General features: G+C 40.2%; 1 protein-coding gene across 1 annotated transcript; it reads right to left on the bottom strand.

Annotated features, from left to right (window-relative positions):
• Window positions 1-390: 390 nt before the first annotated feature.
• GKN1 (gastrokine 1) lies at window positions 391-5,835 on the bottom strand. The gene is made up of 6 exons (XM_019717109.2): window positions 5,742-5,835; window positions 3,714-3,767; window positions 3,490-3,624; window positions 2,442-2,552; window positions 1,371-1,518; window positions 391-644 (listed from the first exon to the last, which is right to left on the bottom strand). Exons 1-6 carry the CDS (start codon window positions 5,751-5,753, stop codon window positions 550-552), a joined length of 555 nt encoding a protein of 184 aa, XP_019572668.2. The 5' UTR covers window positions 5,754-5,835; the 3' UTR covers window positions 391-549.
• Window positions 5,836-12,603: the final 6,768 nt, after the last annotated feature.

Here is a 12,603-nt window from a genome sequence, read left to right as displayed (position 1 = left end):
TGTCAATATAGTTTCTGGCTCCAGTCTCTTTGATACCAGTTGCTTTCTTGCCCTAAGATTATTGTAGATATTCTAATATCCTCGCAATAACCACCCCTCCTTTTCTGACTTAAACTACTTTGAGTGGATTTCTGCCCTTGCTGATCTGAAATGTTACTGTGCATATCAACTATAGAGCAGTCTTCAGAGCAGTCAGATGGTCTTGGAACCATTCCCAGAGCTGTGGTGAGTAGCATCTGACACATCTGAAGGAGTTCTTTATAAGGGACAGGTCCTGCATATAGGCTAAGAGTTAGGTTTAATGCACTTCGACAACTTGCTACAACCACATTGCTCTTTTGATCCTGTGCATTCCAGATGGAAGTATAAGGAATTTTAGGTTAAACTAAATTCAGTGCTAAATAGGTTTATTGAAATTTAAAGAAACCAAACATAACTAGGAGAAAACATTTCAGAATGGCATGATAAAAACCAGTAGAACCCATATTTTTCTGCATAGAATATTCTGATATTCTACAGCAACTGGTATTCCACAACAACTTTTGTTTTTCAGTTTTCCTGTGTTTCTCCACAGAAGGAAATATTCACAATCCAGAGTATATCAGCACTGATGCACTTTCCTGAGTAGAAAAACAGGCTTGCTCCTGATAAAAAAAAAAAAAAGAACAAAACAATATTAATGTCTTTTCAAGAACTCTTTTTTGGGGAGAGGGGGCAGGGATTGGGGGAGGGGGTGTCACACAGTTTCCAAACTAGCTCTGCAACAATTTTAAGATCTAGTTAGATAGCTATGATGATTAAATCAATTGATTCAAAGATCTGAAAAGTTGCTGTTAGGTTAGGTTCCTAGGTCGATACTTTGTTTTTGTATAAGTTATTTTTTGAATGTCCAGAATTTAAGTGATTGTTTCAGCTATTAAAAGTCAATGAATTCTATTGGCATTGTCCTTTCATTTAGTGGCTCATGTATTTCTTTATTCAAAGAAATAGAGACATTCAATGTCTTGAATGTACTCTAGATTCACCCTTGAAAAGCAGTGTTTCAGAATGCTTAAGAGCACAGAATCCAGAGCCAAAATGCTGAGGATTGATCGGGGCAAAGTTTTGTGACCTCTCTCTGTGGCTCAGATTCCTCATCCATAGTGTGAGAACAGTGATAGAACCTATTATTACATAAGATTGCTGTCAGGGGCAAGCGGGTTCACACACAGAAATCATGTGGAACAGCGCATGTAATGGAACAAGTGCTCCATGAGTCTTAGCCTTGATTACCATCTCTGAGTAGTTAGTGTCCTTTGTGGACACGCCTGAGAATAGTCTGACAAGTCCACCAGCACTAACTTAGAGTGCACAATAGGGAGACTACTCACCTTGAACCTCTTCAGCCATGTATGTTGGAACCCGCCTGCACATGCTAGCGATGGAGTTTCCAAACTCATCCAGGTTGTTGACTTTGTCAGGATTGATTGAGTACATCAGGCCCTTGGGAGGGGGTCCCCCTGGTCCTTTATCCTGAAGCTGAGTATGGAGAGGACAGAGGAAAAGGAAGAGAAAAAATGAATGCTAAGCCCAGTGGTTTGTTGAATTGAGGTTGAATACAAAGTCAACAGGCAGTATTGCGTGGCTATAATTTTTCCATAACCAAAATGAAGAAGAACCAATTACAACCATGTATATCTCAAATTTTCTAAGTGTCCCAAGGGATTTAGCTGGTTTGAAACCTCAGCGTCTCATAAAAACAGAAGTCTGAGGATAAATTTATTCTGAAGCTTGGGCCTCGTTTGGTTGTCTTAAATTTCTGGGATTGAGCTATATGATGACCAGCTTCTGAGAATGCAGTTTATTTTTTTCTACCTTGTCAAGAAAGGTACCCATTTATCAATTATAGGATATGAACTTAGGCAAACGTTTTAAAGAATGATGGATCCCTTTTCCTCACCCACTGCAACTGGAGTTGCCAGATAAAATACAGGACGTCCAGTTAAACTTGAATTTCAGATAAACAACAAATCATTTTTTAATGTAAATATGTCCTAAATATTGCATAGGATATACTTATGCTAAACATTATCCATTGCTTATCTGAAATTCAAACTTAACTGGGTATCCTTTATTTTTATTTGCTAAATCTAATAGCCCTAATACAACTCCTGCAGAAAAATGTCCTTGGAGAAGTGCCAACGATTCTTTATGTCATGAGCAGAGCTTTGTTCCTCTGACAGTAAGGGCTAGATACTCTGAGGAGCCTCTGTAGGGGCAGGTGTGAGCCACAGCATTTGAGTGTGGTGGCACCTACTTCTCGGGCACTTACCAATTCTTCTTCACCTTTTGTGGTGCACACTACAACATACTGGGGTCAAGAGGAAAGGCCTGGGATCTCATTATCTACTGGCGATCATAAGACCTCCCCCAAACAAAAACAGAAAGACACTTATTTTTACCTTCTTTTCCTTGACCATTGTATCCAAGTCTTGAAGAGAGGGCATGACATCCTTGTTCATTTTGTGCACAATGCATGCCTTCTTGCTAAAGAGTCTGGTTGCAGCAAAGCCCTGTCAGGAAGGCGGTAAATAGTGAGGCGTATGTTCTCCAAGGAGAACTGATTCCTTATTGGAAATCAGTTTCACCAGCACAGGGAACTGGCACTCTGAGATCACTAAGAACTGGGGTAAGAATGCAGGACCTGGCCCTGTTTTGCAATCATATTTATTGCTACCATTTGTAAGGATAAACCTCCGAGGGCAGAGACTTAGAGTCTAACTTCTTGCTTTATCTTCGTGTTCTCACATGGTAGGAGACACTCTACATGTCTATTTTGCTAAAATAAATTTTAAAGTACTGTTACATTTTCTTCTCCATTGAGCTTTACCGCATTTCAAGGAGGAAGGTAAGACAGGAATTAGTTTTCTAATTGATGAGATGATAAAACTGAAACAATAAAGATTTGGCTTTTTAAGAGTACAAAATTTGTTAAATATGGAGCTTGTTAATTGCAGAGTTGGGTCTTCTAACCAGAGCCAAGTGTTTTTTGCTTCCCTTACCAATGAACATCATCATTTACACTTACTTTGGTCCTTTTGAATTACAGGTGAAATGTCAATTTGTGATGCTTTAGAAGGAAATTGAAGATAGAATGAAATAGGCTATGCTTTGGCAGCGGTGATGTAGTGAAGGTCTTTCATCATTATGGAGGGTATCTGCAGGCCAAGCCAAAGGGTATTCATATTTGTCGTGTAGCCCCATGAACCCTTGAACGTAGTGGGTCCTAATGACTGTTCACTGGTTTGAATTTTAACTGATGGTGGGACACTTATTAACAGCAGTTACAGGGCGGGGGTGAAACTGGGTGAGCAAAATAGCACTTTTCCTTATAACTCGATGCTTCTGCGCAGTTAGAATTTTATTATTGTGGTGGTGAGCAGACACTTTTTGTGTGTGCCAAAAGAAACGTCGTCTGTGTAAAGAATAGAAATCATGTGAGCTGCGCACCGTGTTGTAATCCCAGAGCGTGTGCCACGAGTCCCAGCCGTTGTTGTTGTCCACGTTGGCCACGTTGTGGGCGTTGTTGACACTCACCGTCTGCTGCCCACTTCCACCACTGTTGCTAGCGCCGATGTTGATATTCTGAGGTTTATCAAAAATTGATAATGCTTTAATACCACCTTTCTTGGACAATACATTTTGGTAACACAATTTGAAAAGGTGAGACTTACATATTGGGCAAAGGCAGGAGTCAGGAAGACACCAAGAAGTCCGGCAAAGACCACCTGAAATCACACAGAGACATCGGTCTCCTGTCACATGGCACAACAGTGTCCTTTCTTTCCCTATCCAAGCTATAGAAAATATTTACTACTTTTACCACTCTGTTGAGTGGCCTGACTGTTCTTCGTTGACCTTGTACTTTTTTAACCATAGACAGTTTTAATGATAATGTAGAATTATAGGTTAATTACTTACAGTAATTATGTTTTTGATGATATATACAGAAGGTGCCAAAAAATGTATGCACATTTTTAAAAAGGAAAACTATTAAAATTGTGATACTCAACATATACCGATATACAAGTCACATTTGACTTCTGCAATTGCAAGAAGTGCTCCAAGTGGTTACCATCAGAGTCCAGACGCTACTGATTACAGCAAATTACTGTTTGAGCAATGCTGACCAAAGTGTCCACTTGCATGCATTTTTTTGGCACTACTGGTAGTTTTAGCATTTTTAATGTGGGTCTTATGAAAAAACTAACGAAACGTTAGTATATTGAAAAACAAAGTTGAAAATGAATAGCATATATGATATGAAAAGTGGTGATAAGTTCTAAAGATCACATCTGAAAATGATTTAAGTTAATTTTCCTATTTGATCTGGAAATCAAACAGGAATGATTTCCAGATAAACGGATTGATCTGAATGCTTTCCTTCCTTCCTAGACCTCCACAAGGCAGAAGTAGTCTTTCAATTTTTAAAATTTTTTTAACTTGTTAAAAAGCAACAGATAAGTAAGCAGATTGGATACTGGTGCTGATAGGCCAAGGATGGAGTGTCTGGCTGTCAAGTGTGGTAAGCAGAAGGGAAGTCAATAACTGTCCTGGTGCCTGGTTTAGTCATTTGTCACTGGGTACGTGACATTGCTTATCACAGAGCTTCATGCAGGGTGCCTGATTCTGAGCACCTGTTCTCATTTTCTTTGCCGGGGACAAAATGGTTTAAGAACTGCATTGGTGATTCAAGGTAATTTTCTTTTATTTGTTTAATTTTTCTCCTGATAGCTAAAGGAGGAAGTAAACATTAGTCTCCAAAAAAAAAAAAAAAAAAGGCAAGAGGTAAAACACATTTTAGAGAACTACTAGTACAATTCAGTCCTTTCACAGATGAGGAAATTGCGTTTCAAAAGTCACTTAAGTGACTTGACTAAGTTTGCATTGGCCAAGGTTGTACCTCTTGTTCTAGGCAGAACTAGGAGACATCCAGGTCTGACCTCTTTTTTTTTCAATTGTTATTAGAACTTATTTCTAGATAATGATTTTACACTAGCAACTCCATTATGAAGCAGAGTCTGCTGTAATATATTTCAGTATTTAGCATATTGAAACATGAAAATACTCACCTGATTGCAACCCTTGTGCATGCTGTTATAAGAGACACATGTTACCACCAGTTATTTTGGCAAAATTTTGTGGTCCACCTGCTATATTCTCAGCCTTTTATCTGGAACTACAGGTGAGATGCTACACTAGCTTCACACTTTAGGTGTTTACATAAATAAATGACTACGTACAGGGTCTAAGGCAAATTGTTCTTATTTGGAGGTCCATTTGACAGCAAAGAATGTGACAGTAAGTTTTTCACTCATTTATTTTGATGATATGCTTTTTATCTTGCCTGAACATATTCAGGAGTTTGGTAAAAGAGGAATTCAAGAATGTGAGGAGAGAAAAATCAGGCATTTTCTAGGACTTGGGGACTGTTTGCTCTTTGCCCAGACTTAAATCAGAAGAGCTGGAAAGTAATTTCATTTAAGATAGCATGGTATAAGAGGCTGAGACAACTGTTTAATCCAAGTATAACTATCTTTATAGAGATGTTTATAAATGTCACAATTCCATGAAAAATAAGATTTTTTTAAACAAAAATTTCCATTACAGCAATATTGTTGTAAGAAGCAGATTCCCTTAGCTCAGTATGTTAATAGTCTCCTAATATATGGTAATAAATTCAAAAGGAAAAATCTACTCACTGTGAGCTTCATCTTGGCGTCACGAAAGCGATGGAATGGAGAAGAAGGCAGGCACGGACTCAGGCAAGAAGCCGTCTCATATTTGTACTTGACATGGAATTACTCAAACTAGGTGTGACCAGGTGGAGTCAAAGACTCCAAAGATAACTTCCTTCATTTTCAATATTTGTGTCATAATCCAATGTACCATTCTTGGTACATTGTAATATCTGCCTGGTTAGCAAGGCACTTTGACATGGAGTTCATCTGACTCATCATTTGTGGAAGCTGAAGATAATCACAACAAACTCAATATGATTTATGATAACTTTTGGTCCAAATGAAGTGTGGGTGTGGGTATTTTATATCTTGATATTACTCAGATTCAGAAAAGGAATAATCCCTAAAATCAAACAAGATCACAGATGAGAAACCGTGGGCACACTGGGCCTTCCAGATAGCAACTCCTGTAAGAATGTGGGAATGACTTCCTCTTCTCACCTTTACCTGAGCCCATGGTAATGGTTTCCCTCAGGCTAAACGTGTTCTATTAGCTACTCCCACCAAACCCATTCTCTTTCCTGCAGTTCTGAGCTCTCTCCATGATAGTACCACACAGCCTGTTAGACAATCTAAGGGCTGTCTTTGGCCCATTCTTCTTACCACCACATCCAGTTAGTTACTAAACCTTGTGATTTCATCTCAGAAATGCCTTTCATCTTTGGCCTTGACAATAGCTCCTCTTGCCTAGACTTTTACAACAGTTACAGAATTAATCCCTTTAGTCACCGGTCTTGGATTTCAGTGCATGACTCTGTCATGCTTAGAATCTTTCACTGGCAGCCTATGAGATAAACTTCATCTAGGTTCTTTTATTGTAAGGTTCCCAAAGGCTCCCTATCTGTATTTGTCACTCTCTGCCTGGGGTGGGAGGCAGATGTGTGAAGAGGTCTCCCTCTGCTTCAGGGACTGTCACATTGCTGCAGAATCAAAGAGTGGCCAACACAGTGCCTTTATACCCAGCCACGGGTAGTCATTTTAATACATGGGTGAAGTGCCTACTCTACTTTTCGCATGTCATACCTTACTTACCAAGTACTTGAGGTTGACATTTTCTACAGTGAGCCTGTGAAATGCTGGTCTGGAAGATGCTCCCTGACAAATAAATAGAGAGATACAGTTCAGGATCCAATAATCTCTCTCTTGGAGATTGACAATTGACATTCACATATCAAATATACTAAGAAATCTGTATGGCAGAAATCTACAAGTTTGGACAATTAAGTTCGCAAACTTGTTGCAACGATGTTGCTAACCTTTTTCTGATATCAGAGGGATTATTCATTATGAATTTGTACCAACTGAACAAATAGTTAATCAAGTTTACTATTTTGAAGTGCTGAAAAGGCTGCGTGAAAAAGTTAGATGACCTGAACTTTTCGCCAACAATTCATGGCTCTTGCATCACAACAATGCACCAGCTCACAAGGCACTGTCTGTGAGGGAGTTTTTAGCCAGTAAACAAATAACTGTATTGGTTACCCTCCCCACTCACTTGATCTGGCCTCCAATGACGTTTTTCTTTACCCAAAGATAAAGGAAATATTGAAAGGAAGATATTTTGATGTCATTCAGAACATCAAGGGTAATATGACGACAGTTCTAATGGCCATTCCAGAAAAAGAATTCCAAAATTGCTTTGAAAAGTAGACTAGGTGCTGGCTTCAGTGCTAGGTTTCCCAAGGGGAGTACTTTGAAGGTGACCATAGTGATATTTAGCAATGAGGTGTGTAGCACTTTTTCTAGGATGAGTTCGTGAACTTTATTGTCAGACCTTGTATGTCATGTTGTTTCATCCAGAATCTCCTAAACTTAAGTGACCATAGACCTTGATTGTTTTTCCTTTTTCTTCTATTAATTTATTTTTTCTAACACCTATTAACATCCCTGAGAGACACCTTCCTTAGGGAAATGACAGTCGTGCTGCCTCTGAGGATGCACCCTGGATTTGAAAATCCATTTGGGGAGCTACTGATTGGAACTAAAAGCCAGGAGACTTACACGTAGATTCTGTTCTGCTTCCTTCTTTCAGTGAATCTTTTTTGTCCTCTAGACCTTAGGTTTCGTATGGGTCAAAGAAAAAAAATTCCTCCTTTGTACAATATTATTTCAGTGGCTCCAAAACTGAGAAGACCTTCTTCCCCTGTGCTTGATGTAGTATGCGTGACTGTGTGTTTGTGAGTGTGTAGGAGTAGGTGGGGGTAGGGTGGGTGGTCAACTTCAATCCTTGTCTCTCATCCAAGGTCAAAAGTCTTAAGGCAACACGATGTAGCCTCTTGCTCCTCTCATCCTGGGAGCTGTTTTATGTATTTCTTGTCCTCCCATAGGAGAAAGGCAGAACATGTTCCTGGTCTTTTTGTTTTGTTTTTGTCACCTCAATAGAATCTAGAATATGCTGGCACATATACGATGCTCAATAAGCCCATTAAAAAATTGGAATTGCGTAAAGGAGATGTTCAAGCGAGAGAATAAAAAATGCATGATATTCATTTCTGAGGTTTGGAGCCAGCTGGAGAGGTGCTTTCCTACATTGACGATGGTGACACATCAAGGGAGTCCCAGGAAATTATGTGGCCCTAAAGACCTAGGGTTAGTGTGGGGCAAACCAGCCCATGAGTAAATAGGGCCCACCCTGTCCACAGAGATTGAGGCGGGGTCATGCCAAGAACCAAGCCCCTATCATGTTATCTCACAGCACACACCCTAGGCCTCACTTTTCCCCATACCCTGTCCTGTCGAGCTAGGTGGGAACTCCCTCGTATGGAATAAACAGGGGATACAGTCCATGTATAGCGTGCTCTTACTAGATCGGAGGGCCCTTAGAGCTTTCCCACAGAAATCAGACTTTTCTCTGAGTGGAAGGGAAGGTTAACTTCCAGGACACTTTTTTTGTCATTAAATATCTGTATTCAAGATTCCCTCTCCTGTATAGACATGTTAATGGGCTGACCTTGCAGCCATTAACTCCTATGAAGCCCTTAGTAATCTTGTGTTCCCTTTAATTCTTGCCCCATTTTCTGATATTCAGGACTCAGCTGGGCTTTAGCTCATTTGACTTCACACTATAATGTATTTTCTTGAGTGTGGAAGCTCCTTCAGGCAGAGATTTTGTCTCAATTGCTTTGGCTTATTTTATTTTATTTTATTTTTCGGAGCATCTTATATACCAGTTTGAAGATCCTTGTAACTGTTCCAAGTCAGGTGGCTCATTGTGAGATCTGAACACACTTCATCACCTTGGGAGAGACATCTGCCTTCCCACGTTCTCGAATTACTTCCTGCAGCTAAGACTCTAGTTATGGTTCCTGTGGCTACAGCTCCCAGGGCTTGTGGCAGTGGTGTCCTTGTATCAAATCTCCCACATATATTTGTGGCCAAGAATGACACATCTAAAGAAATAGCAATAGGGACATGTAAATTAACATTTTAATAATTTTTTCTAGAAAGCTTCTAATTCCAGAAAATCTATGCATATTACATAGTTGTTTTTGTATAGGAGAGAAATTCTTTTTAAATTACAGAAGAGTGGAGGAAGTTTTTTCCTACGGCATCACAGAGACCTCTTTTTCTGTTATCTCCTCTGGGACCATTGCCTTCCAAAATATATATAACACTGCCTTTCTGTTGCTGCTTGTATGTCTGTCCAGTTGCACTTGCCAAACCTTTTGGATCCCCTACCCCCAGAGGCAACCAATAATACATTATATCTCAGAAACGGGAAAAATCTTGAATCTCCTGAGTGATTACTTCATTTTATATAAAATATATGAAAGTAGAGATGAAGAGCATGTTGAACAATCAAACCTGGTTAAGTCCTTCCATTCTGAAAAATATTTGGAGAAGATATGCCCAAATAAGGGATAGCAATCACAAAGTGATAGTAACATCTTGCCTTTGATTATCTCATAGCCAATTCAGAAATAATAACACCTATTCCTGGTTCAGTGTTCGAAATGAAGCAGTTTAGAGAAAATGGTATCAAAGTACTCAGACTTATGGTATGTTTCTTCAACCATAACAGTCAGGCCTGGAAAGGACAAAACTGGTCCTTGGAAGATGAAAATTGGATCCCAAATGATAAGGACAAAAGTGCCACAGCTGTGAGGGCCACACCTGGAGCCCAGGTCTTGTGAGAAGCCAGTGGCCCCCTCACTGTGGTGTCCCTCTGGCTTCCCTGGCAGAAGAGGCCAAGAGACTTGCCCTGAGCCACTGAACAATGAAGCACAATTTTGTGAATCACTGAATGTTCTGCGTGGTGGCTGATCTGAACTATTTCCTTTACTACATCTCGGACAGAAAATATACACATTTGTGTACTCTTTTCACTTCTGGAAGAACACATACTCTGATGAGGAAATTGGATCCTCAGAGATACCTCAGGGAATTTTGAGCTTCCAGATTTCTTCAATCATGCTTTCTTTCTACTCACACCCCCCAGCCTCCAGTTCTCAGAAATGCTTAATAAAACGTATCTATTGGGACTTATTCTGGGGTGTGTACTTTTCCTTCAACGGTCTGACTGGGTCTGAATAAAGAACCAACTCCCCTTATGAAGGCCAGGAAAGTTTTTTTCATTTGCTTCTCAGCAATGGGTCACCGGGCCTGCAACCCTTTACTCATTTTCTCATATTGAAAAATAATCAACTAACAGCAAGTCACCATGCTCCAGCAAATGCAACGCCCCAGTTAAGCACAAGGCCTATAGAAGATTCACATGTAAAACTACCAGTGCTCAAACTCCAAGATCCTGAAATCTATATGAGAGACAGGGCTGGCTTCATGGACGTGTGACCAGTGTAGCCCCAAGGGGCTCACTCTCAGAAGAAAGCCCCATACGTGACAAGTTTAATGCTTTGCAGTTGCTATCTTGACATTCTTAATAATTCTATTTTTGAATTTGTATTTTGTAAGTGAAGTCTGGTGGGACAATGGAGCATGCCCTAGGAACTTGGAGCCTTGGCTCATGTGTGGTCCCACCTCCTGCCTCTCCCCCTCTCCCTAGATGGGCTCTTGACCACCCACCCTCTGCTTCCACTGATGGGGCCTGGGTGCAGGTGCAGGAAAGTCAAGGTCAGACACTCTGAGTCACAGGGTGGGGCCCCGGGTGCTTTTGAGGATTTGCGCTTACCTTGCAAGTATCCTCATGCCCAAGGGAATGGGACATTAAATAGCATATCAAAAACACCATCATAAGTTGAGAGAAAGAAACTATGGAGGAAAGAAAAAGCTTTTTGTCTGCTCTTTGAACAAGGCGTCCCATATTTTCATTTTGCATTGAGCTTTGCAAATTACAGAGTAAGCACTGATGGGATACAAGACACACACATAGTATGGAAATAGCAAAGTAAGGTAAGAAGAAGGCAAGTTTCTAAGAGGCTTTGCAACTTGTTCAGGGTCACATGGCATGTGAGAATGGAATAATGTTTTCATGTAATCCAAAGCCTGTGCTGTTTCCCTTATGTCTTCCTTGCAGTTTCTCCAAATGAGCATTAGAGACAAAATATTCAAAGGAACGTGAGCTCCTTAAGCTGGAGTAGTTACAGAGGCTTCATGCAGAAAACGGACCTTTAGTTGTGCCCTACGGGACAGCCTGGACAGAGACACATAGGGATAAAAGGTCAGGCCACTTCCGCCTAGTGGAATGGCAGAGCTAGGTAGGTGTAAACTGGGGTTCAGAGGCTGTGAGAAGACCAACTTATAACATTCTTAACAGTCTCAGGTTCACCTTTATAATTCCAAAATATCTTGTTTAATCACAGTTAGATAGAGAAAAATTGAGTCAGGATTATTTCACTTACCAAGAATCTACAATTTGCTACACACTGAGCTTGAGAGAGTATATGGATTGAATCCTCACCAATAGCCACAGGAAACCTCCCTTTCTCCCAGGCTTTTGTGCTCAGGTGTATCCCTGCATGTATGAGACTCTTTTCTCTTTCTCACTCCTGTATGTTCCAACACCCTTGAACTCCTCCCAGTAAATTAATATTTTAGTTATTGGCCATGGGTGTTTCTGTAAAAAAGCAATCACTTGATTTTGGTTTGTAATTGACACACCTTTAAATTTATTTTGGTCGCTTCATAATATAAGGCATGTATAAAAGGAGGTATCCAAACAAGTATGTATATTTAAGAAATGTAGATACCATTTATTGTTTAGAATTTCATGACTCACCTTAAAATAGATCGGAGGTCCATGCGGGTGGTGTGCGATGGACGTCTTGTGTATCTATTAGGCTATGAGTCTTGTGACAGAACTCATATTCTTAGGACTCGGTCAAGGATGTTCTCAATCGAAACTCAGGTACAAAATAGATTTTACTACTTTGGTCACTTTCCCCAAATTTAGAAGAGGCCAAATGATTTCTTCTCTCTTTTTGAATGGGAGGTAAACAAGAAAAGAATTTCAAGTCAAAAATCCTCCTCCTTGGACCTTCCATACTATCAATAGAATTGAGCTTTCCTGGTCTGTAGTGAGGTTCTCCCTTCTTCCTTTCAAAGCAAATGTTTGCCAGTCTATCCAAGTTTTCCATGTCAGCCCTACCCGTAACCTAACTGCCTACTACTCGAGCAAATGGAAGGTATCAGGTTTCTTGAACTGTCATCCTCCATCTCCCCATCTCTACCTTCACCATTCTTCATTCCCTCTCATCTCGGAGGATTGTGCTCTTAACAGATTCCAGGACCAACGTCTCCGTCTCTGATGGTCACCTTCCTCCATTAAATGGCTGTTTTTTCCTCAAACGTCAATATCTTCCTGTTGGTTTCTTACTTCTTTTTGGCTTGTATGGGCAAATTGCCCAATGTTAGAAAAACAAACAAA

Source organism: Rhinolophus sinicus, linkage group LG05 (assembly GCF_036562045.2).
Source record: "Rhinolophus sinicus isolate RSC01 linkage group LG05, ASM3656204v1, whole genome shotgun sequence".
In the NCBI taxonomy this organism is placed as follows: Eukaryota; Metazoa; Chordata; class Mammalia; order Chiroptera; family Rhinolophidae; genus Rhinolophus; species Rhinolophus sinicus.
The sequence above is the reverse complement of the archived record's forward strand: the minus strand, read 5'-3'. Positions and strand labels throughout refer to the sequence as shown.

Excerpts from the sequence above, each read along its gene's own strand:
- GKN1 (XM_019717109.2), bottom strand. Across the intron at positions 1,519-2,441 it reads CAATGGTCAAGGAAAAGAAG|CTTCAGGATAAAGGACCAGG; the intron begins GTAAAAATAAGT and ends CTCCATACTCAG. Across the intron at positions 645-1,370 it reads CATGGCTGAAGAGGTTCAAG|GAGCAAGCCTGTTTTTCTAC; the intron begins GTGAGTAGTCTC and ends TTTTTTTATCAG.